This window comes from Geotrypetes seraphini, chromosome 16 (genome assembly GCF_902459505.1).
Source record: "Geotrypetes seraphini chromosome 16, aGeoSer1.1, whole genome shotgun sequence".
In the NCBI taxonomy this organism is placed as follows: Eukaryota; Metazoa; Chordata; class Amphibia; order Gymnophiona; family Dermophiidae; genus Geotrypetes; species Geotrypetes seraphini.
Window position 1 is genome coordinate 28,458,695 of NC_047099.1, and position 26,640 is coordinate 28,485,334.

Sequence of the window (26,640 nt, forward strand, 5' to 3'; positions counted from 1 at the left end):
TGCCAAATATGACTAGTTAGCCCCAAACAAGCAATTTAACGGGCCAGAATAATTTCTGCTAGTTAAATCACTTTGAATATCGACACCCAGTTCTCAAAATACAGTAGACTCTCAGTTAACCAGCACCCATGAGGATTGATAGATGCCGGATAAATGTAGTGTCTGGGTTGCTTGAGAGTTACTATTAAAAATAGGCCAAACGAATACTATAGCCCTTACTATGCCATACCATAAACTGTTCCAGACAAACTACCGGATATGTGGTAGGCAAAGCGTGGGCATGCTCAGGTGTGGCATGCCATGTTTATACTTAAATTTCCACCAGGAATTGATTTCATTTTTATTTACAGCATTTCTTAGATTTTTTTTTTCTGGTTGCAGACTTAGTTCTGCCAATTCCAGAATTTGTTCCTTTCATCTAGCTACCCCCTATGCCTGAAATAAATTACCCGAGTTTGTCCATCAAGCCTCTTCCCTTGTTTGAAAACAGACTGAAAACCCATCTTTTTTATATAGCTTTCAATCCTTAACCCTACTCCTCTGCCCTCCAACCCAGCCTGCTGATTAACCGTTCCCCTTAATTATATCCATAACATCCTGTTTGTCTGCCTTGCCTGTTTAGATTGTAAGCTCCTTTCGAGCAGGGACTGTTTTCTTATTCTTTGTGACTCTGTGCAGCACTGCGTGCGTCTGGTAGCGCTATAGAAACAATTACTACTAGTAGTAGTAATTGAGTTTCAGATGACAGAGAGTCTACTGTATTTTGAAATTTGTAAAAGATTTTTCTTTATTTGTTTTCTCCTTGTCTGCTGCCTCTGCTAATTCTAGCAACTGGGTTGTGTGGATTGTTCCATGACGATTCTCCAGCCGCTGTAATATGAAATTCCTGCCCTTCCAGCCCCACCGTCCTCAACACACCTCTCAGGGCAGCTCCAACATTCCATAGGCCTCATACACGTCCTGTGTAAGGTTATACACTCTGACGATAGCCTTGGCTGCGGTGCTCAGTACAAGCTGTGCTTCCTCCTCTTCACGTACACATATCACCTGAAGGAGTTCTCTCCGTGGTGGCATGGCCAGGAAAGCCAGTGCCGCTGCTTGCCTCACGAACCAGCTGTGGTGATGGGCCAAGGCCTTCTCGTATGCCAGTGCGCACAGCTCCCCAGTATTGTCCTGGCTTGTGCTGGTGCTTAGTTTATAGAGGAAGAGCTGTAACCATTTCAAGGCTCGATGGAGGCGCAGGAGAGTGCGGCATCCAGAGGGCACCTGGTCTTGTGGCAGCTCCTTAAAGTTCACCAGGCCACGGTCAAGTTCATACCTGACCATGGACTGCAGTGTATGGTACTCATCACTGTTGCCTGTCAAGTGGCCACGCATGATGTTAATCTTGGTTGTGGTCTCCTGTGAGATGAAGCCAAAAACCATGCCAAGCGAATCCATGAATCTGTTGGGGGGATGGGACAGAAGGGGAAGACAAGAAAGAGAGATAAAGACATTACAATAAAATAATAATATGACAGTTGATATTCAAAGCAGTTTAAGTGGCTAGGAGAGACTCCTGGCTGCTTAAATGACTTGTGCATTCATATTCAGAGTCCCTTAACTGTTTTTATGCGGTGTTGCTTTGGCAATTAGGTGCTGAATATCGTACTATCCACTTAAGAGACAGCTGGCCACATAAACCTTGGATATTCAGTACTGGTGCTCAGACATGGCAAAGCACTGAGCATCTGAGGATAACACTGGCAGTAACTTAAGAAGCAATCAATGCCTGTTCAATGTCTACCCCATGGCAATTTAAAAGGGAAATTATTAATGCGGGCTAACATTAAAATGCAACTGAAAAATTAAAGTTAGCCCAGATTATTAGTGTAATCCCCCTGGGGAATGAGAGTGCAGAGATTCCCCAGGGCATTACTGAGTCTGGTTAGGCCAGAGCCTGCCAGGAGGGGAAAGTGTTTTTGTTCCTGGGGAAGCAGTGAACCCAGAATTGTCCTGGTGCTTCGCTTTTAGAGGAAAGTGACAAATCAAATGGGGGGTATGCTATAATAAAAATAAAAAAAAAAGGATTATTACAGTTATAGTGAGTGACAGAAGATATCACTAGGGGGAGGAGAATAGTCTGGTTACCCATACTCACTGCCAAATCATGAAGAGAAGGGAGTATCTTGTGGGGCATCATCCCCGACGAAGACTATTGAAAAAAAAATAAAAAAAAGGGTAAAGCAGAGGTCATCTCTACTGAAGCAACAGAGGCGAGAGAAGGAATTAGCTAGAGGGCAAGCGAGTAAAAGCTCCATCAGCAAAGACTGGAGACAGGTGAGGAGGAACCGCACCTTTTGGGAGTGAGGATGGACAGGGAGGTCCAGACCTCAGTCCAGCGACTGGGAAAGAGAGCCCAGCAGGGTTCTAATTTTGTTTTGCTTGGAGAGAGTCCAGAGAGTGTACAGACTTCAGCTGAACAACAGATGGGATTGGATAGGCTGGAGGAGAGGAGAACTGATGGAAGTGCTGCAAATCGTTTTACGTAAGGAATGGATGATCCCTTTTCTTATCCGGCTAGGTAGGGAACCCTCACAAGTCACTCGTTCTTTACAGATTAGGGCTGTGAGCTGGGGCCAGATCTCTCTGGCAGGCAGCAAGCGCTTCTTTCATACTCTCACCTCTGAATAGGGTTGCAGGGTGGGCAACCTTTGGGGTGTGCGGGGTGTCGGCAAGAGGAACTGGGCATCCCTCCTGCCAACAAACTTGCAGGGGGGGGGGGTGTTGTTGGCAGGAAGGTCTGGGCATCCCTCCTGCCACGATGCTTGCGGGAGGGAGGGGGGTTCGTGGGTACCAGGCAGAAAGGACTGGACATCTCTCCTGCGATGCTTGCGAGGGGGGCTTCACGGGTGTGGTCAGGAGAGATTGGGCTTCTCTGCAAAGTAGTGGACCACCCAAAGGGTCACTGCAGTGAACATCACATAAAGAATCCTAGATACACATCCCACCATAACCCCTTCCATAAGCCCTCCAAAACTCACCCCAAACTGAATCCAACTGTCAACCCCTATAGCCCTTATACCTGCAGGTATCACCTATTTCAGTGTATCGCAAACTGTATGCCTTCTGAGATTTCAGGTGTGCTGCAACACTCTGGCGAGGAGGAGAGTTGTCCACGCCAGCCAACTACCTACAGGACATGCCTCTTGTGGCGAGCGGCACGTCCTGTCGGAAGTCAGCCGGTGCAGATGACTCTCCTTTTGGCCGGCGTCTCTCCTCCTCTCCTCGCACCTCCCGGATCCCTCCACCTGCGCGAGTTGCACTGCGGCCAGATGAGCCTCCGCGCATGCGCGGACGTCAACGTTCGCTCACTACCGGGTGCCTTCCGACCGGGGCCCTGGATTTAGTGGGCCACCGGCCGGAAAGTTTGCGAGATACTGACCAAAATGATGGCACAGTAGGTTTGGGGTGGGTTTTGGTAGGCTCAAACTCTCCACCATAAGTGTAGTAGTTAGACTGGGATAGGAGCCTGGGTCCCCTTCTTTGGCCACCAGGCTACTTCAGAAACCTGCTTGCTGCTCTTATAGGACTGGCCATAACATGTGCAGCTTTCATACAGGCAGGTATGCACTGTTTCATTCACATCTTTGGGGGGTGAGAGAGGTCAGCAACCCCTGGGAGGTGTGGGGGGGTCATGCATTCAATGCAGAATAAACTTCCCACACCTTAAAAAAAAGAGATTCCCTCACCTACTCTATTCCTCCTTCCCTATTCCCTTTTCTCCTGCCAATTTCATTGTAACTTTACCTCCCTCCCGGGTTATGTTAGTCAAGTCTCTTATGTCACCCCCACTTTATGTATTAGGCAGACATCTTCAGGGTCACTGACCCCCAAACATGGAATTTTTTTTTTTTTTTTACCATCCCACATTAGAGAACCAGCAACTGTAGAAAGATTCAAGGGCTCTCCGAAGAGTTGTCTTTTCAGAGACGAATTTGAGAACTGACCCATTTGTCTCCTAATCTTTTTGCCACACAAGTCACAATACTGAATCGTGCACCTCAGGCTCCTGTCGGCAGTTTTTAACCCTATGTCCTATTGTTTTAGCCCTTTTTTTTTTTTTGTTCCTCTTTACTATATTAATTTGTAGTTCTGCCCCTCCTTCCCTGAGCCTCAAGTAAGTAATGTTTGATGTCAGTTCCTGCATATTCTTTTACCCCATTTTTTCAATTATGGAAATCACTTAGAAATTTTATAAGCGCATCAAATTTTTTTAATAAAGCTTGAAACTAAGGGCTCCTTTTACTAAGGTGCGCTCGTGTTTTTAGCGCGCGCAGATGATTAGCGTGCGCTAACCCCCGCGCTATGCAGAAAAAACTAACGCCAGCTCTATGGAGGCGTTAGCGTGTAGCTAAAACCACTAGCGCGCCTTAGCAAAAGGAGCCCTAAAACATGATTATACTTTTATTCTTTTACCGTATTAACCTATTGTAAACCGGCCATTGGGTTTCTGTATTGTGACCATCTGCTGTTCTGGTTTTCCAGTATTGTTTTCTCTACTTGTTATGTTTTATGCTTGTTTTGACCCTGGTTGTTGTTCCCTTTGCAATTGCTAATAAAGACAATTTAAAAAAAAAAAAAGAAAGAAAGAAAGAAACTTGGAAACTTGGATGCTTTCATCCCTCCAGTGGTCATGTGGTCAGTTAGGGCACCTTTCTCTAAATTTATTAGTTCTGCTTTGTGGGATATGTTGAGACAACCTACTTGATGAGTTCCTCCCACCCTGAGAGGTATTCCTTCAGCAGGATGTGTCCATTTTCCGATATACAGGATCTGAAAGCTCCCAGGAGTCGCGTGATCTGAAAATCCTTTCCCTCGCATTGCCTGGTGTACTCTACATGCTGTTCCAGAGTCACAGCTTTCACAGTTATCATCTCCTGCAAAAAAAACAGCGAGGAATAGCTTGAGCATCATAAGAACATAAGAAATGCCTGCACCATGGGTCCATCTAGTCCGGCGATCCGCACACGCGGAGGCCCAGCCAGGTCTACCCTGGCGAATACCTTAGTTACTCAATGTGTCTTTCAAGAAGATATGCATCCAACTTGCCCTTAAATCCTGGAATGGTGGTTTCCTCTACAACCTCTTCCGGGAGAGCGTTCTAGGCATTCACCACTCGCTGTGTGAAGCAGAACTTTCTGACATTTGTCCTGGCCCTGTCTCCCCATAGCTTCAGTCCATGACCTCTTGTCCGAGTCACCTTCGACAATGTGAATAAAGGTGTTTCCTGTTCTATTTTGTCGAATCCTTTCAGTATTTTAAAAGTCTCGATCAGATCCCCTTGCAGTCTCCTCTTCTCGAGGGTGAAAAGTCCCAGTTTTCTGAGGCGATCTTTGTAGCTCAAATTCTCCATACCTTTTACTAGCTTCGTCGCTCGCCTCTGCACCTTCTCCAGTAGTATTATATCCTTCTTTAGATAGGGAGACCAATGTTGGACACAATATTCCAAGTGTGGTCTCACCATCGCTCTGTATAACGGCATTATTACATCCTCAGATCTACTCATGATACCCTTCTTTATCATGCCCAACATCCTGTTTGCTTTTTTTGCCGCTGCTGCACATTGAGCTGACGGCTTCAGGGTCCTGTCTATCATTACCCCCAGGTCCCTTTCTTGTTCGCTTTTGCCCAAAGTTGCATCAAATAAGGTATACCGGTGCATCTCCAATCTACCGCATATACTCGAATATAAGTCAAGATTTTGGGTTCAAAACAACGGCTCCAAAATGGGGGTCTTGTCTTATATTCGGGTCATCGCCCACCCGCCCCCCTCCCGGACTTGTTACAGGCATCCGCCGTCCTGCCACATGACCTGGTAGGCTGGGACAGAAGGGATCCCGCCTATCTCTTGCCCTTGCTGACTCTAACAATTTTTCTGCCTCCACCCACTTTTTGAATCCCTGGTGGTCAAGCGGTGGATCAGGCAGGAGCGAGCTTTCCAGGCAGCCTCTCCCTCCCTGAATGGCTGCCCGAGTTCTCACCGCCCAGCGGTGTACTGGGCAGGACCAAGCTTTTTGTGTTCCTCCCCGGCCCTGAGCTGCTCCCTGAACGGCTGCTGCCAGTTCTTGCTCCTGGCCCCCCCCCCCCCCCCATTTTATATTTGAGTCAATCTTTTTTCCTCCTTTTTTTGGGGAAAAAGAGTACCTAGTCCTATACTCAGATCAAATTATATTTGAGTATATACGGTAATTGCAGGAAGAAACTGCAGAACAAAGGGGGCAATTCTTTAAAGTGCGCCAAAAGTTAGATAACAAAATGCTGGGCGCCAAGAGCAGGTTCTGTAACAGCATCTGGGTGCTCAAACTCTGTTGTAGCATTCTAGCATAAGTCAGCATTTAAGACAAAACTGAGTATGACATCAGTCCATTACCATTAAATCACGGGGTGAATTTTTCACAACTTCAAGTGAGCCCAAGTTTTGTTAACATCAGAAGTTATCAACAATTCAAATACCCTCTAGGGCCGCCCCGAAGAAAATTTTGAAAAGTGGTCCGCGTCGGGACCCCTCAAAATTTATAAGAGATAAGTGGGATTTTTCATTTCTTTAGTTTTTGAGTTTATGTATATTTACACAATAACAGCTTTCACATCATTTCACCTAATCTAATCTTCGGTTTACATACCGGGTCATCACCCGAAGGAGCTCAACTCGGTTTACAAGTAGTTAGATTAGGATATATAATAAAATATAAACTTAAAAGAGAGCTAGAAAGATAAAATATACTATGATTGGGTGGTTTCGGCATACGGGGACATAAACCTCTGTACAATGGCTTCTAAAATTTATAGGATGGAGCACTGGACAAATTCCTTGGCAGGAGGAAAGCCCTCCCATGGGAGTGGCTTTAGGTATCTGACCAATCGGAGCCAGAGGCCCCTCCTTGGTGCATCCCAGGATGCACCGGGAAGGGGTAGGTCTGCTATTCTGAAGAGGTGGGCCTGCTGGATGGAGGTAGTAGGCATCCCTTTGGCCGGCCTTCCTGTTCTAGGTACGTGGGGGAGGAGGGGGAAGCAGGTGGGCTTTGGGCGGTAGGGGTTCGGGGAGGTGCAATCAAAATAAGCAGGAGGGAGTGCAATCAAATAAGAAAACCCTCCTGCCATGGATTGTATAGGGGTCTGCAGCAGGAGGGAGTGGCCATCCCTCCTGCCAGCCGACTTGTAGTGGGGTTCAGGGGTTCCTTGCTGCTGCCACTCAGTTGATCGCGGCAGGGCAATTCCCTTGTTGCGATCAGCTCAGCGGCAACGCGATTCTCTAAACGGCATCTGTGACATGGGTGCTGGATAGAGAACTGGGGTGGTTAGGTGGGGTTAGGCGTCTGTCCGTTAGGACAGACATGATTCTATATCGGACGCCTGTGTGCAGTTCTCAACAGCCGCTTAGGTGGCTGCTGAGACCGGGCATCCTGTACAGAATCAGGCCTTTTGTGTCCCCTAAAGAAGGCATATCCTTTTGCCAAAACCTGGATCCTTGTAGAGATGGTACACATTTTAAAGAATAAACATTGTTTGGTGGAAGGACATCTCTCTTGCCTATGCCCTGACCATGTGAATACCCTTCTTGCATTTCCATGCTATGTACATTGCATGCTAAGATGATAGAATACTCCTTAGTGCCTAAGTAGCTTTTATAGGTGAATCTAAGATTGCAAATGGTGCTTACATTTAAGCACTCACATTATAGAATGAGGGAGATAGTGCTTTCGTTGTATTAGTGATTCATTAGATAGTCTGTTAATATCATTAGATAGCAACTATCCTCCTGTCATATGACATCTGTTGGTGATCAAGGACATCCTGACCTTTGTAATCATTACTTGCTCATTGTAAATCGCTATCAATTTTCACCCTTTGCCCTCTCCATTCAGTGTAATCACCCTCATCCTGCCCTCCTGCAGGGCTCAAAGTAATGTCACCCTACTCCTCCCTGTTACTTCTCATTTTGTAACTTTTATGCCTCCATTAATACCACTACTCTATGTATTGTTTCATCCCATTTCCTCCAGAATCCTAGTATAAAACCATTACTCTGCCTAATTATATTATTCCTAACCCCACTTCCTCTACGTTCTCAGCATCCTGTTGACTCCTAAGTCCATTCATTATATTCTATACTCACAAATAAGATGATCTTGCCACTTCTTGCCCTGGATCGGTGGCATGGAATGCTGCTACTATTTGGGTTTTTGCCAGGTGCTTGTGACTTGGAGCGGCCTCCGTGAAGATGGGATACTGGGCTAGATGGACCATTGGTCTGACCCAGTAAGGCTATTCTTATGTGGCTATGTGAGCCAAGCACAGGTCAATCAAGCCATTGTGACATCGCTGATGAAGCTGACTCTTAGGCATTGGTGGAATGAGTCATTATGACATCACAATCTCAGCTCTGGAATGCTGCTACTATTTGGGTTTTTGCCAGGTGCTTGTGACCTGGATTGGCCTCTGTGAAGATGGGATACTGGGTTAGGTGGACCCAGTAAGGCTAGTCTTATGTTCTTACTCTGCTCCGTTATTCTTATCTCATATCCTCTACACCCATATTGGTAACCAATTACTAGCTCCTCCTTATGACAGCTTGCCCTGTGTTCTCTGTACCTTCAGGCCCCTCACATCAATCCTCAACCAATTCCTTTCCAGTTCTTTCCAGTACATGTGTCCTTAGCCATGCTGGATATACTGGACACATTCATGAAGTCTCCCTGCTCACCTTATCCTTGCCGTCCTCAAGGTTCCTCTCTTTCATGCTCCACATCTCATTACATGGCCTTCCATTTTCCACACAGGCTGCGAGATGCACCTCTGCTGTGTGAGAAGGGAAAAGAGAAGGGAACGATACAATATAGTACAGGAAATAAATCATTTACTACCTCTTAACATTAACTCTATCTCTGGGCAATACTGAAGTAGGGAATGGAGATACAAGGATCTCTGACAGCTGTTTATAGGATTCACATACGAGTGTCCCTGAAAACTGTTTATCTGCAGCCTCTGTAACTGAGATACAGGGGGTGCATACCCACTTCCTCAGATCTGACACAGGGAATCTTTCCTTTGAAGCTACTGACATAATGCAGAAGAGAACTTTTTCACAGAAAAAGTGTATACTTACGAAGCCGGGCGCATAAGACATAGATTAGCACCAAGAGAGCAGCCAATGAGAGAAAGATCTTGTAATACCGCAGACAGCTAAGTCCCACACTTGCCATGGTCATCTCCAATTTCTGTTACCTTTGCCAGGTGACCCTGAGAAGTGTCCGAGCCATGGAGGCTAGCGGCAATAATATCCCTGTTTATCAGAAGCTACAGGCAGTGTTTTCTTAGCTCGGTGTCTCTCTTACACAACAATCTCTGCTGACTCAGCCACAGGTAGTAGATAAAGCAAAGGGCCTCCCAGATCAAAAGTATATTTGGCCTGTGTGATAACAGTGGAGAGTCTGTGCAGTCTCACGGCAGGATGTGTGCTAGGGACACTGGCCCTTTAACATAGTCCCTGCAGTCTCATAACAGGATGTGTGATGCAGGCGCTTGCTCCTTCTTCACAGTCCCTACTGTCAAATTAACTCAAATAATTTTTATTGAGTTTAATTTATAACATTATATTGAAGGAATCAAATAAATATACAATAATATGATACAATGAGATATTCATTACAATTAAATTCACAATAATAATATTTCCATACATATTTTTATCATTCCTCCAAAATATATTTCCATATACCTAATCCATTCCTTTCTATATCTCTCCTTGATCCCTTCCCCTTCCCCCCTTCCCCCTACCCCCTACCCTTCTCCCTTCATTCTTTTTAATTCATTTATAACATTTTATTGAAGAAATACCATAAATATATAATGATATAATATATTAAAATAGTCAATACATTTAAATTTACCATATTAACTTCTAATATATATCTATTATTCCTTCAAAATAAATTTTTCAAATTACCTATTACATCTCTCAATACATTCCGAACCCTTTTGCCTTCCCTCCACTCAAGGGCACTCAGCGCAAAAAGATGTTTGATAACCTTCTGGCGACACAAGCAGCAAAACTTAACCACTCCATCTCCAACCTGTTGACGGCAACGGGCGACTTCAAAACTTTTCGAAAAGAAATCAAAACCCTACTTTTCAAAAAATTTATCCAGATATCTTAACCCAACCGTTCCCCCTCCTCCTAGATAAATTCTCCCCAAAAACCTCCACTTAAATAATCTCTTCCTCCCCAAAACACCAACCAAGTATTCAGATCCCTGAAATGTAACGTAATCTTATTTGTACTCTAACTGTAATCTATTTGTTATATCACACAGTAACGTACAGTCAATTTAATATCCAATTTGCAAGTTCTTCCGGAATTAATCCAGGTACCTCTCCTCCCTTGTAACCAAAAAAACAAACAAACCCAAAACTGTTGTAACTTCACTGGAAATGTCCAGTTAGCTCTTTTGTAATCTGCCTTGAACTGCAAGGTATAGGCGGAATAGAAGTCCCTAATGTAATGTAATGTAACATTCCCTCAATTACCAACCCCCTTTAACCTCTTCCCCCCCCCCTTATTCCCCCCCATTATTTTATTTTTATTACAACATTATAATAAATGAATTAAACATAAATACATTTCAAGTAATTTTACATATATTAATATCATCCCTCCTATTTCCCCCTACCCTAGAATGAAAGTTGACATGAAATACCAAGTATAAAAATGCAAAGAACATTTGCATAGCTTCAATGTAAAGTATTAAGAATCATACTTCTTGCTTTCGAGGATAATTTTTGTATGTAAGGGTCCCAAATTTTTTAAAGTAAACGAGTTCTTCTAGGAAATATACGAACCTCTCAAACCTCAAATAAAATTAAACGATGAAATTGATTCCTCCAATGCCAATAACTAGGAGGATCTTTCTGTAACCAATATTGTGATATGCATTTATGACCGATCATACGTGCCTTTTGAAGTAGGATACTTCTATCCTGTCCAAAAATTCCACAAGCTGCAGCTTTACCAAATAACACCCCCTTTGGAGATTCCACCAATTGACAATTCCATAATGAACTTACAAACAACAAGATGGCAGACCAGAAAGATTTAACAAGATGACATTTCCAAAATGCATGAGATAAAGTATTAGAATCTTTCTCATATTTAATACAAATAGGAGAATTAACTAAACCTGCATGAAATGCTTGCACCTGTGAGAAATAATGGTCATCAAATAGCTAACATACAAGGAAATGAAATACCAGCAGACATGATCTGGAGTTCCTTTCAAGATTTAGAATGGAATAATTATATCAAACTATATAATAAATACTCTAAATCATACTGCGTTCTGGACTCATGTCCCCCGGAAATTATGAAAGCGGCTCCATTAGAATTTAAACTATCTTTGCTGAATTACTTAGCCTATAACCTAAAAAATGGAAAATTCCTCACTAATAATGGTCACATAATAATAACCCCAATTCCAAAAAATAGTAAAGAATCTTCAGCACTGGCAACCAACTATAGACCAGTAGCAACCATTCCATTTATTGTAAAAATCACGGAAGAATTGGTACATAGCCAACTGATGGAATATCTTGATCAGTTCTCTCTCTTGCATGAAACTCAATCTGGTTTTAGACCTTTGTTCAGTACTGAGACAGTAATTGCAGCTGTCTTAGATAATCTGCATCACTTGTTCAGTAAGGACCTTAATGCCCTGATCATGCAATTTGATATGAGCTCTGCCTTTGACCTAGTTGACCATGGGAAAATGCTACAATGCCTAGATGCAATTGGTATTAGGGAAGAGGTGTTGGACTGGTCTCGAGGCTTCCTTATGTCCCGTACCTATCAAGTACGTTTCAATTACGATCTCTCTGATACCTGGAGCAATCCATCTGGCGTACCGCGAGGGTCACCACTATCCCCATTGCTTTTCAATGTCTACTTGTTCTCACTAGGTGTGCAATTGACCCAGCTGGGGATAAAATTATTTAGTTACGCAGATGACTTTACGATCATCATTCCATTTACTAACTCTCTCTCGGAAGTTACTCCCAAGGTATCAGAAGCACTAAATTTGATGGAGCAATGGATGACTGAATTCAAACTGAAACTTAATTCAGAAAAAAAAAAAATTTTTGTAGCTTCGCCACACCCGCTTGACACCAAAACACCACTATGCATCAATACACTTAGTTATCCTATTCAGTCAACTATGAAGGTATTGACCAGTGCTTAACCATGAAGGACCAGGTAGACTCCTTAATCAGAAAGGTTTTTTTCACTCTCTGGAAACTTCGATCCATTTGAGCATATTTTGATTTGTCAGCATATAGAATCCTGGTACAATCCCTCGTACTGAGTCAACTTGATTACTGTAACATCGCCTATTTAGCAATTTCCCAAAAGAATATGCGAAGATTACAATTAGTGCAAAATGCAGCAGTCAAACCGATTTTTGGGCTGAAGAAGTTTGATCATGTGACACCTTACTACCGACAGCTGCATTGGCTACCGATGGAGGCACGCGTAAAGTTTAAGTTCACCGGTTTCTGCTTTAAAGTACTATACGGTCTAGCCCCTAAATATATAACTGACCTTTTCTCCTTCTCAGCCAACAGACATAAGAGAAGCTCACATTTGAACTTTGTTTCCCCCCAGTTAGAGGATGTAAACTCAAAAGACACCATCAACACCTTTTCTCACATCAGGCAGCATTATGGGGTAAAGATCTAGAACAATTGCTTATGCCTACTACTTATGGGGAATTCAGGAAACGCCTAAAAACATATCTGTTCCTGAAGTATCTAGGCAGCTGACCCGTACAACTCTTTCTCTTCAATAACTGATCCCTTGAGCTGTTAATCACTAGCTTCCTGTTAAGTTCAATCAATTTATACCATCTTTTAATCTTTGTAAACCGAATAGAACTTCACGGTCCTGCGGTATATAAACTGTTATTATTATTATTATTACTAGTCGTTAAGCCCGTTACATTAACGGGTGCTAGAATATATGTCTGTCTCTGTCCCCCTCCATTTCCCTGTGCAGCGCTGTCTCTGCTTTCTTCCTCACTCTGCCCTCTCCAGCTGTAACATTACTGCCTCGCTTTTTCTCCCTGCAAGCAGCTCTCTTTCTCATCCCCAGTCTCTTTGCTCTTTTTCTCTTCTTGCAGGGGTCTCTGCTTTCCTTTCTCTATATGTTTCTGACCTCTCCTGTTTTCTCTGTATGCTCCTGATCCTGTGTTTCCCTGTAGGTGTCTCTTCCTTTTTTTTTTTTTTAAATTTCCTTCTTCAGTCTCAGTTATTATTTCTCTGAACATTCCCTTCCTCAGTCTGTACAACTGCATCTCTCTTGCCCTCTAAGCCCCTGCTGCAAGTGGCTGTGCATGTCGATCCTGCTCCCCTTTCACTGACCCTTGCGACTGCATCATTTCTGTTGTGCCAGCTGGGTTTCCATGGCAACCCTGCTCGCTAATGCCCCGAACTTGTGCTTGGTTTTCACTTACAGTGATTGTGGTCTCCTTGCTCCAGTGGCGTACCAAGGGGGGGGCGGGGGGGGGGGGAGATCTGCCCCAGGCGCACGCTTCAATGGGGTGCACAGCCGGCAGGGTCGCAGCAGAAGGAAAGCTTCGGGGCAGCGGAGACAGCAGGGCTGCGGCTAATCCACGGCAGGAAGCGGAGACAGCAGGGCTGCGGCCAATCCACGGCAGAAAGCGGAGACAGCAGGGCTGCGGCCAATCAGGAGGAGAGGTGGGCGTGGGCAGTAGTCCAGGCCAATCGGTGGGCTTTGGCGGGGCTCGGCGACTCCAGAAGTGAAGATCGGCAGGAAAAACCCTCCTGATCTCGCCACCAGCCACCGAGGGACAGTGCGCATGCGACAGCTGGGCTTTACACCTCACACACACAGAGCAAGGGGCAGGATGTGATGTCACTCGCCCAACGAGTCCCTCATATTGGGGTGTGAGCTGCACTGGGATCGAGATGCAGGAACGGCATGGTGACCACCGCCTCTACCTTGAACATGTGGAGACATCGTGCCTTGCCTTTTTCACCCTTGAGTACATTCTGCGCCTGCTCTCCACACCGGCCTGTGCCGCTTTGCCTGCAGTACACTTAACACTGTTGACCTCGTGGCCATCTTGCCTGGTGGTGGGCAGCCATAAGTGTCTCCTTTTTCCTTGTAACCCTTCCTTGGGTTTAAACATGCAGTTTTAGCTCTATCTACTTTCACAAAATTTTACTACCGGTAATCTATATCTCTTTTTGGCCCTTATCTCTTTCTTCCTCTGCCTCATTCTGTCTTCTTTTTCCTTATCTCTCTGTCTCTATTTTTGATCAGTTATTTATCTTATGATATTTGATGTTTTATTGCATTTTTATGTGTATTCTATTGTATTTGCTGTTTCCAATGCATGTTTTTTTATGATGTAATATTATAAGCCACCCTGGATACTTTAGTGGGGGTAGGGTAACATATATACAAATGAAAAATATATATTATCTCTGATTTTGCTTTTCTACATAAATTACATCTTTTTTGCCTCCCTTTGTCCTTATCTAATTTTCCCTGTCTTTATCTATTTTAGACCATTTAATGCCACTTCTGATTTTGCCAATTTATTGGGTCTTTCTCTGATTTTTTAAAAATCTCTATTTATGCATTTCTTTTCTGTATAGATTTTTCACGTATCTTATATTGTATTGTGTTTATTTATTTTTCACCAGACCAAGGGAAAGGAAGGGGGAAAGGAAGGAGGAGATGTCAAAGCATGGAGGGGGAGGGGGAGATGGAAGAAAAGGAAAGGAGAGAGATGCCAGGGAATCAGGGAAGGAGACAGAGATGCCAGACCGTGGGGTGGGAAGGAAAGAGAGAGATGCCAGAGCATAGGGGAGGAGGTAGCGACAGAGAGAGAAAAATGAAGAGGTGGCAGAGCTGAAATGAATCATGTACAAAGGAGAGAAGGGGCACAGGATAGACAGTTTATGGAAGGAGCATAGAAAGAGGGAAGATGCCATATGGAATGGGGAGAGGGTGGGCAGTGGATGTAAGGGGCTGATGCTACATGGAAGACAGAGAGAGGACAGATGCTGGCTAAAAAGAAGAGTGAAGACAAGATGATTAAAGCAGAAACAAGAAAAGGTAGAAAAATATTTTTTGTTGCTTTAGAATAAAATAGTATTGTAGTTGTATTGATAAAACTTTTATAAACAGAAAATAAGGTAATCTTTTTATGAGACTAATTTTAATACATATTTTACTAACTTTTAGAGACCAAAACCCCCTTTCTCAGGTCAGGATAGTATATAATGTAGCAGCAGTATACTATATTGACCTAATGAAGGAGGCTATAGCCTCTGAAAGTTAATTGAAAAATGGATATTAGTCCAATAAAATGGTATATTCTTATTTTCAATTTTTGTTTTATTTTTTTTTAATTTGTAAAGTGGTGATTGTTTGCAGGTTTCTTCAAATGTACATCTACTATATTTATATTTTGCAGAGTATTAGGGGGTTATGTGTCATTGTTTCTGTGGTTTTTCACTGGTTTGGCTTCCTTGTGGTTCCGTTTAAACTTTATCTACATATTTCTATTTTTAGTTTGTGATTACTTATTCTATACTAGGTGAGGGTGTGTCTATGTTCTGTGTGTATGAAAGACATGGTTTTCTGTTAGGATTGACGGTGTAGGATTGATCTGTACTAGTCTGGCTTGTTTAGTTTTACAATGGGTGTGTTGATGTTGTACTGCTCACTGCAGTATGTAAGATGCTGCCTTTTCCTAGGTACTCATGTGTGACATGTGGCTTGTTACTAAAAATCATGTTTTTCATACAGATGGGGGGTGTCAAAAAATGAAAGGCCCCAGGTGTCACATATGCTAGGTACACCACTGCCTTGCTCCGCCTTTTCGTTGTCAACCAGGAGGCGTCACAAAAAGGACCTTTGTAAGGGCAGAAGTACTGTGTGGGGCCGCGATTCAGTTCAGCTGCCAGAGCTGTTTGGGTCCGCGATTCACTTTTCGCTTGTTGGGACCTTTGTAAGGGCAGAAGTACTCCCTGTTCCCTGCTCGCCTTGCCTTAGTGTATTTTTAAGTTGAAAGATGCAGCGGCGGCTCCTCTCAAGATCCCCGACTGCATCGGACTTTCGACGCAGATGGGGATCGTGAGAGGAGCCCCTGCCACGTCTTTCAACTTAAAAATACACTAAGGCAAGTCAAGGAGCAGGGCAGACCGAAAACAGCACGGAACAGAACCCTAAGCGCGCATTCGCACTCCTGTCTGCGGGAGACTACAGCGCACGGAAAACGGAACACGAAGCGTGAGTGCGCATGCGCGCTTAGCGTTTTATTATTATAGATTATTAAATAAGCCCTATGCAAAACTCTATACGTATATTCTCTCCAAACATATCTTGTAATAATTTTAGGTAAACGATGAATAGCTTGACTGAAATCTTGAAGTGATAATTGAATCCCCAATTCATCACACCATTTTTGTATAATACTCCCTTATGTTCTATTTGGGATTAAACACCACCACAACTTATGTAACAAAGATACAGAGATAGGTGCATTAAACTGGTGGATAGTGTAGGATGTTGTGTGTACTTAAAAAAATTATCCATTGGTCATCAGATCCTCACAAAGTAGATTCAAATGTCCAAATGCATTTACTACACATACTAGTAGTTATAGATATAAAAAAATTATAATAAAGTGAAGTCATATGACCTTGAGTAATTCCTACATGACAGAGTTCCAAAAATTTTGATATTAAAGGGACATTAGGATATAGAGGCCATTTTAAATTCTTTAAGCAGTGCTGTAGTTGAAACCATCTATAGAATTCCGTAGAGGGGAGATCAAATTTAGTTTGCAATTATTGGAAGGTTCTTCATACGGTTTGTTTTTGCTGTTAGACTGTTATGGTGGTCTTTATTTATATGTTACCACACAGATTTAATTTCTCTAAAAATATTCAGGTCTATAGGTTCTAGCATGTATTGCTTTGAGATTTTATTATCCAGGCTGGCTGAGCTACACCATCAGAATGTTAGCACATACATCGTCATAATGACATCATAAGCCTTTGTGATTGTTACAGCAGATGCCTTCCCTCACCAGCCAGTCTCCGGGTCTGTGCTCTTGGGCCACTCATGGACCTTGTCTGGGGTTAATGGACCTTTTCAACGTTCCTAGGGATGTGTACTGTGAGATATATAATGAAAGCATGGCTGTGCCTCCTGCCCTGGATCACAAGGACCTACCAGAGCGGTGCGTAAAAGATATTATAAAACTTTCAGGCTCTTATATGCTCCTTGATTCTTTCAGGCTCTGTACAATAACCTGCTGGTATCGCCCCTGATATAATTAAGTGAGTTGTAATGAAGCGCTGGCACATATCTGTTGACAGGCTGGAGGAGAGGGGTGGGGGTGGGGGGGGGGGGGTGTGCAGCTGGTACATCGTTCCAGGGCCTATGAAGCTCAAGGGGGCCCAATAAAGCCCAAGAAACATCACAATTGTTAGAAATAAATAATAATATACACACATATATGTGTGTGTGTAGAATTTGGTATAAGGTCCTACACACCTTCTTTGTACTGGGGCCTGGATTGTCTCTTGGCGGCCCTGTCTGTTGACACTATCAGAGCAAGCAAATAAATGCATGCCTGGCGATGTCATCACAATGCAATCTTACTGTAGTGGCAAGGCTTGAATATATTACTTTGTCTGTAGAGGGGATGGAAGGAAAGAGAGAGGGGACAAAAAGAGGCAGAGGGCCAAAACAGGATCGGCATGAGAGATATGAGAAGAAAAGGGATGGACCTGACAACAGATGCAGTGGGGATAAAAGCCGGATCGGTTCAGGATATGCCAATGACCCGAAGCCAGCTCAAAATCTTAACTCTACATAGAGAGAATAAAAACATACTCATTCTGGGTGAGATAGAGATGAATGGAGTTATGTGAGAGAAAAGTGATACAGTCCGAATCACGGGAGGAACAATGAACTGCAAAACTCCTCCCTTTCAGACTGTGGATCTCGTGCCAATTATGACGGATATCCTTCCTTGAGCAGCAGTCTAAGGTTGCGCCAGTCTCAGATTATCAGTGGCAGAGACGCGCTCCCTGGAGAGTGGCCTTGGACGGTCAGCCTACAGCTACGGAACCAACATTTCTGCGGAGGGTCCATTCTGAGCCCCTGGTGGATCTTGACAGCTGCACACTGTTTCCAGGATATGGTGTGAGTATCTGAGTGCCTCACGTTCCAAATCTTCCCCTAGGAGGAGAGGATGGGCTGGGGGAAAAAGAAAGAACACAACACCTGGGCTGAGAAAAGTGAAGACAGCTCAAGGCTGGGGAGGAAAGAGGCAGATTTAAAAGATGAGATGAAGGAGGCAGGACTAAGGGAAGAGTAAGCAAACCTTCTGGGCAGTGGCAGGGGGAAGACTGCTCCGGGCGCCATCTTCGTGGGGGGTGCTGGTGCCTCTTCTCATCTCTGCCCTCCCCATGTACTTTTTGAAATGTTCACTGGCGTGAGTAGCATTTTTCACCTGCTGCTCGCGCCAGCCTCAACTCCCTTCTGACGTCATGTCCTGGTTGGTAAACTTACTCGCTAAGCCACCGTCTCTAGGGCAGTGGCTCTTAAACCTGTCCTGGGAGACCCCTGGCCAGTTGGCGTTTCAAAATATCTCTAATGAATATGCATACCAACACTACAAAGCAGGGTACAATTAACCAAATTATCTATCTCAAAAAGAATTTAATACATATAATATAACTAGACAGGTTTTTTATTTAAATAGACTGTATTTTTTTTATTATATAACACAAATTTTAACACTATATTATACATGAAACATAAACGAATCCATATTGCACTTCCAGTTACTAAAATCTGTATTATCCCATAATACAGTGGAAGAAAACCTGGAGCTTGTACTCAGTCCATTCCCGAGCCTTTTCTGATGAAAATAAAGCTGTTGCACATCATAGTTTGTGTGTATTATTTCATTTCAGCTGTTTGTATCTTGTCGGTTCATAGACAACCCCGCGAAAGGCAAAGGCGCGCGCCGACAGCTGAGCGCAAGACGGAGGCGTGCGCCGCAGAAAATTACAGTTTTTAGGGGATACGACAGGGGTTTTTGTTGGGGAGCCCCCCCAGTTTACTTAATAGAGATCGCGCCGGCGTTATGGAGGGTTTGGGGGGTTGTAACCGTCCACATTTTACTGTAAACTTAACTTTTTCCCTAAAAACAGGGAAAAAGTGAAGTTTTCAGTAAAATGTGGGGGGTTACAACCCCCCAAACCCCCCTCAACACCCCCACAACGCGGTGCGATCTCTATTACGTAAAGTGGGGGGGTTCCCCCCCACGCCCTCCCGTCGGAGCCCTAAAAACAGTAATTTTGTGCGGCGCGCACCCCCACGCTGCGCTCAATTGTCTGGGCACGCCTTTGTCCCGGCGCGCTTTTGACCCGACACCTATCTTGTCTGAGGGGAGGGTGGGCTTGTGTACCCGTGCAGTTGCTAATCTATAATGAAATGAAGCAGTAAAGAAGTGGAAAACCCGCCACAGTTTCAGCTCCTGAAGACGCTGTCATAGCGAAACGTGGTGCCAGGTCGGGCTGGCTGGCCACAGTCTGAATTGGAGTGAGAAGGCACAGCTTTGTCTAAGAATCAATATACGCTTGTTGGAACATTGGAGAATACGGGAGAAATGAAATAATACACACAGACTACGATGTGGAACAGCTTTATTTTCATCAGAAAAGGCTCGGGAATGGACTGAGTCCAAGCGCCAGGTTTTCTTCCACTGTATTGTGGGATAATACAGATTTTAGTAACTGGATGCGCAATATGGATTCGTTTATGTTTCATGTCTAATATAGTGTTAAGATTTGTGTTATTTAATTTAAAAAAAAATACAATATATTCAAATAAAATACCTGTCTAGTTATATTATATGTAATGAATATGCATGAGGCAGATTTACATACGACAGAGGTGACAGGCACAAGAGTTTGTTGAGAGTTGATTCAATGAAGAACATTTTATTTATTCAATTTTCTATACTGTCCTTCCAGGGGAGCTCAGAATGGTTTACATGCATTTATTCAGGTACTCAAGCAGTTTTCCCTGTCTGTCCCAGTGGGCTCACAATCTGTCTAATGTACCTGGGGCAACGGGGGGATTAAGTGACTTGCCCAGGGTCACAAGGAGCAGCGGGGGTTTGAACCCACAACCTCAGGGTGCTGAGGCTGTAGCTTTAACCACTGCGCCACTCTAGAAACCAAAATGTAGTAAAAGTGAGCCAAGTAAAGGAAAATGAAGCCATTGTGACATCACTGATGAGGTTGGCTCTCAGGCATTGGTGGAATGAGGCATTATGACATCACAATGCCAGCTCTAGTTATCAGAGGCTGAAATTGTTCACACTATTTATTCAATTTTCTATACCGTTCTCCTAGGGAAGCTCAGAACGGTTTACATTAAATTATTCAGGTACTCAAGTATTTTCCCCGTCTGTCCCGGCGGGCTCACCATCTATCTAAAGCACCTGGGGCAATGGGGGGATTAAGTGACTTGCCCAGGGTCACGAGGAGCAGCGGGGGTTTGAACCCACAACCTCAGGGTGCCGAGGCTGTAGCTTTAGCCGTTGCGCCCCCACTCTCCCCTCATGACTAACTAGCTTCTTCTGAGTGGGATTCAGTGAATTGATCGGTGAAGATTGACACAGCACACAGTGAATGTTCGGCGGATATATCGCATGGAGATTGTCAAACAACGAGACACCGATTGAAACATTGACTGAAGATTTGGGTTGATGGGAGGGGGGGCGAGGGTTTGCATTGTAGCATTTTACTAGGGTAAAATGATCATTTTCTAACACTAACCCCCCCTCTTTTACTAACGCCTAGCTCGGCTTGTAGCACCGGCAGTGGCGGTAACTGCCCCGACGCTTATAGAATTCCTACGAGCGTCGGAGCAGTTACCGCCCACGCTACGTGGTAGTAAAAGAGGGGGTTAGTAATGATTATTTACGCATGCATGGCGAAAAATAGTAATAAATTATTGAATATATGAATGAATGTGGTTAAATCTATGGCTTCTAAGTGACTATAAATATGCATATTCATTAGGGATATTTTGAAAACCTAACTGGCTGGGGGGGGAGGGGGAGAGGGCCAGGACAGGTTTAAGAACCACTGCTCTAGGGTATCATATGGCAAGGGGTGTTGGGTTACTTTTATTTTTCCTACAGGCAGCACTGACTGCTCTGATTCCCTTACTTACCTCCAGTTCTGCAACAAACCCTCCACATTTCTCAATAATGAAGCTAGGATATTTTCCCATAGATTTCGTGGTCCAACAAATATTTAAATTGTGGTATCACCTTGGGAATAGTAATGCTTTTTTCTTCTACTGCCAGACACTTTGCGAAATGACACAAAATCCTTTACGGAAAATTGACTTCACCATACTGAGTGTCAGGAAGGCGTGGGAGCAAAGGGAATAAAAAAAAAAAAAAAAAGCACAAGGAGGTGCAAGAAGGTCTAGATCAGGGGTGTCAAACTCAGGCCCGCAGGCCAAATCTGACCCGTAGCGTCATTATATTTGGCCAGCGAGAAAATGCCAAATGTCTACTAGAGCCGGTCTGCCGGGTAAGTCAATGTAGGTTGGCCATACTATCTTCACGGATGTGTGTCAGTTGTTTTTAGACCTTTCACTTTTTAAAAATTTATTTATCATTTTAAATTGGGTTTTAATTCATCATGTGACCATCGATTTCTTTAACGTCCAACCTTTTTATTCAGATCTTTGGGCGTTTTGGGATTTTTTTTCGCGCCACTTTTTGCTTATGATTACGGATGTGACTACGGCACTTGTCATGTGACCCCTCCCCCCCCCTTTTTAAATTGCCGGCGTTTTTCGAGCCGGTTTTACTTTCGGTTAACTCAGCTCAGAGCGCTACAGCTTGTCTCTACTAGGTAAGAGCCACCATGGCTTTATTTCTTTCTTCCTTTTTATTTTTAACGTGCACCTAGTGATTTTAAGTTATCTTAAGTTCCCAAAAAATATCAGCTGATAGTTTTTATGTTTTCTATAGTCTATTGTCACACTGCGACGTTTGTTAGTGCAGGACGGCTACCCTTTTTTCACGCTCTGCAGCAGAGACTTTTTATTTATGCATTTTTAAACCTTTCCGCACGCAAGAATTTGTTATTATATATTGTTTGTTGGGTTTTAGTTTATTCTATGCCCACGATGCTTCCTTGGCCACTTTTAGTGTTTGCACTCTTTCAGCCTTGTAGTTCTCTACTTTTGGCTTCCTCAATTGTAGACATTTTTTCAATAAATATCAAGGTTGGCCCGTGACTGTGTATTTGAGTTTGACACCCCTGCTCTAGATCAAAGGAGTGCAAAGAGAGGAAATAAGCAGGTGTGAAGGGGGAAATGCCTTAGAGATGGAGGGCTAGGATGAGAAGAGGGAAAGGTGGAGATTCTGGCCAGTCCTGTATAGAATCTAGACTTTGCTCCCATATAGAATTAGTTAAATGAAGTTATGAATTATAATGGTGGTTTATTGAGGGATGCTTAATGCATGAAAGGCCCTAGAGACTTTTTCTTGTAGCTTGTTTATTTATTAATTTAATTTCTTATATTCTGAAGTGGTGTATATTCAGGTACAATAGGTATATGTCCCTGGAGGGTTCACAGTTTATCCCTGAAGCACGGTTGGACTGACAATGATCTGGGCCCCAGGCAATACGGATCAAAGGCCCCTAACCACCTATCAAAAGTGATTAAACTAGATTCTAGTTTAATCAATTTTGATAGGTGGTTAGGGGCCTGTATTAGTTACTAGATAGATACTAGAGAAGAGTGGGCCACTATACTGCCGGGGACTTCAGGCTCTGCCCTATCTTTCAAATGGTTAGTCCCACCCCTGACCTGAGCCAATGGAGAGTGTAACATATTGAAACTCTCGATAATTGACTTTATTATTCAATATAGCAACTCTTTGAGAGATCATAGAGAGTTATACAACAGCTAGTATGACCGGTCACATCTCTCTCTCTCTCTCTCTCTCTTTAACTAATACTTTCTATATAAAGGGCAATCTTCTTATGACATAGCCAAAACGTGTCCTGAATGATCTGAAGCCATTCCAGGTTTTGAGGACTGTGGCATGTTTTGTGGCATGTCAGAGTTATGTGGCACTTCTTTGGTAGTAACCAAGGGTACCTCTGTCTCAGTAGGGCAATCCAAATCTTTCACTGAACTTGAGGACTCACAATACAGTTGAATATGCCTGGCCTTTTGTCTCCGATCTGACCCATCCTCCATCCTGACCAAGAATGAGCTATGTGGGAGTTGTTCCGTATCCTCTGCCTTTCTCCAGTGATAGTTCTCATTAATTTTGACCCAGATAGTCTGGCCTTCTTTTGGAAAGACCTTTCTCTGGCCCTCCTATTGTAAATAGGAGGCCTGTTTAGCTACATGTGAATGATGGTGAATCATCTGTGATGATATAGTCTCAAGCAGAGTGTTTATATTAGGCATAAGAATCTGGGCCCATTGTCCTAATGGTTAGTGCTGGAGATTTTGCTAATGTCTCAAATGAGGTATTCCTTCAATCTGATAGACACTAAAATTTGTTTTGCTAATGGTTTGTGTTTTTTTGCCTTCCCATTCGACTGAGGGTATTTGGTAAAGATGTATGATGGAACTTGTAGAGTTGCACAAATTCCATGAATTCTTTGGAGTTGAATAGAGAGTTGTCACTAAACACCTCTTCCCAAATAACTATGACACATAAAATGAATATCTTTGCATTTCTTGCTATCCACTAGGAAGTACTCATATTCTTTAAATTGAATATGTCAGTTCCTACCTTTCGCCTTGGCTTAGTAGGTGCCAAATGAGGGCATACAGGTTCTCAGGCAGTGTATGAGTGGATCTGAGAATGTATATAGCATCTCTGGAAAAAGTTCTCAATTTCATGATTCATGGATGGCCAGATAAATACGAGCTCATTGAATGAATCTTTTGATACCAATATGACTGAACTCTTTCAAATATCTTTTGCCTGGATCTAGCTGGAACCTACAATCCCTATTTGATATCAATCAGGCTCTGTTCAATAGTTAGTTCATCCCTAAAGTTTTGACAATGTTTATCCGTGGAGGCAGTATCTCATAAGTATTGGGCTAACCTCTTTAGATCTGATGTTTCACAAACTGGTAGATCTCGTCGCTTTCTCTAGCTTGCCAAATAGAATCTATCATTTCATGTGTCACCACCAGTATTATCTCCTGGTGACACAACTTTGTCGATTAGTAATGCTATCTCTTCTGTGAAAATCTCGGTTGCAAGTGGAAAAGCCCAGCTTAGCATGTTAGTAGTGATCACCTTAATTCCCGATACGTAGGAATATGTCTGTAGTCAAAGTATCACAGTAGCATAACATAGTAAATGACAGCAGACAAAGACCTGAATGGTCCATCCAATCTGCCAAATAGTCACACTCATTATACAGTATATTCATGGTGAAATTGTCTTTTCTTTAATATTTCTGGGCAGTAGACCCCAGAAGTACACCTGGTACTGTCTTTAGGTTTCCACTGCTGGAGTTGCCATTGAAACCCACTCCAACCTATTCTAACCATCCTGTCACTGGAGCTTCTATCAAAGCCCTCCCCAGTTCATCCTAAACCAAATCACCATATATGGAACCCAGACTACGCAGGATTGCCCCGTACCGGCTTTAGCTCGTTTTATAGCATTCATTTTCTAATTAGAGATCCTTTTATGTTCATCCTATGCTTTTTTGAATTCTGTCACCATTTTCATCTCCACCACCTCCATCAGGAGGGCGTTCCAGGCATCTACCACCCTCTCTGTGAAAAAGAATTGCTCCTAAGTCTGCCACCCCACAATCTCAAATCATGCCCTCTAGTTTTACCATTTTCCTTTCTCTGGAAAAGATTTGTTTCTATATTTATGTATTTAAACATCTGTATCATATTTCCCTTGTCCTTCCTCTTCTCTAGTGTACACATATTCAGGTCTTCCAAACTCTTCTTGTATGTCTTTTGGTGCATGCCCCATACCATTTTCATCACTTTTCTCTGGAATGCTTCAAGTCTTTTTACATCCTTAGCCAGATACAACCTTCAAAACTGAACATAGTCCTCCAGGTGGGGCCTTACCAACAACCTGTACAGGGGCATCAATACCTCCTTTCTTCTACTGGCAATGTCTCTTTCTATACAGCCCAGCATTCTTCTGGCTATAGCCAACACATTGTCACACTATTTGGTGCCTTTAGATCCTCATACACTATCACCCAAAGGTCCCTTTCCCCATCCATGCATATCAGCCTCTCACCTCTCAGCACATACATTTCCCTCAGATTTCTACTCCTCAAGTGCATCACTCTGCACTTCTTTGCATTGAGTTTTAATTGCCAAACATTAGACCATTCTTCTAGATCTTCTTAGATCCTTTTTCATGTTTTCCACTCCCTCCAGGGTGTCCACTTTGTTACTAGTCTTGGTATCACCCGCAAAAAGGCAAACCTTACTCAGCAATATAGCTCACAAATATATTGGCCCCAACACTGATCCTTGTGGCACTCACCTTTCCTTCCTCTGAGCGAATTCCATTAACCATCACCCTCTGGCATCTGTCCATTAATCAATTTCTAATCCAGTTCACCACTTTGGGTCCTAACCTCAGCCGATCAAGTTTGTTCAAGAGCCTTCTATGAAAAACTGTGTCAAAGGCTTTGCTGAAATTTAAGTACTTCCTCAATCTAATTTTCTGTTTACCCAGTCAAAGAGTTCAATCAGGTTTGTTTGGCATGATTTACCTTTAGTAAAGCCATGTTGTCTCGGATCTTGTAACCCATTTGATTCTAGGGATTTCACTATCCTTTCCTTCAGCAATGCTTCCATTATTTTTTCCTATAATCAAAGTGAGGCTTACTGACCTGTAGTTTCTCACTTCATCTCTGCGATCACTTTTCTGAAGAGGAACCACATCATCCCATGGAACCACTCCCATCTCCAGAGATTTATTGAACAAATCTTTAAGTGTAGCTGCCAGAACCTCTCTGAGCTCCTTCAATATCCTGGGATGGATGCCATCTGGTCCCGTGGTTTTGTCCACCTTCAATTTTTCAAGTTGTTCATAAACACTTTCTTTTGTGAATAGCGCAGTATCCACGCTATTCTCATGTGTAATTTTGCCAGCCAATCATGGTTCTTCTCCAGGATTTTCTTACGTGAACACAGAACAGAAGTATTTGTTTAGCACGTTTGCTTTTTCCTCATCACTCTCCACATAGCAATTCATAGGATAGAAGAGAGAAGGACTGACGAGCATAGGGAAGCGAGCTGTAAAGATTAGAAAAAGGGGAAACAATTGGACTAGACTATGGGAGAGAAAACTGATGAGGTTTGGTACTTAGCTCATACCTTTTTTAGTTGTAGGTAAAGGTGAGTTACATTCAAATACAATATGTACAGTATATTTCTGTCACCAATAGACTTACAATCTAAGCTTATATCCCAAAAAATGAAGGGTTAAATGAT

The 26,640-nt window shown here is 43.2% G+C and overlaps 1 protein-coding gene across 5 annotated transcripts; it reads right to left on the reverse strand.

Moving 5' to 3' along the window:
- Positions 1-597: 597 nt before the first annotated feature.
- LOC117350720 (ceramide-1-phosphate transfer protein-like) lies at positions 598-26,072 on the reverse strand. 5 transcript variants are annotated; one of them, XM_033925244.1, is made up of 4 exons: positions 26,037-26,072; positions 8,747-8,838; positions 4,747-4,919; positions 598-1,444 (listed from the first exon to the last, which is right to left on the reverse strand). In XM_033925244.1, exons 2-4 carry the CDS (start codon positions 8,789-8,791, stop codon positions 922-924), a joined length of 741 nt encoding a protein of 246 aa, XP_033781135.1. In that variant the 5' UTR covers positions 8,792-8,838; positions 26,037-26,072; the 3' UTR covers positions 598-921. The 5 variants fall into 5 exon arrangements, with proteins under 5 accessions (XP_033781135.1, XP_033781137.1, XP_033781134.1 ...); XM_033925246.1 differs by having other exon boundaries at positions 8,747-8,841; positions 26,037-26,057; XM_033925243.1 differs by lacking the exon at positions 26,037-26,072 and adding an exon at positions 25,917-26,016 and having other exon boundaries at positions 8,747-8,841.
- Between the last annotated feature and the right edge of the window lie 568 nt (positions 26,073-26,640).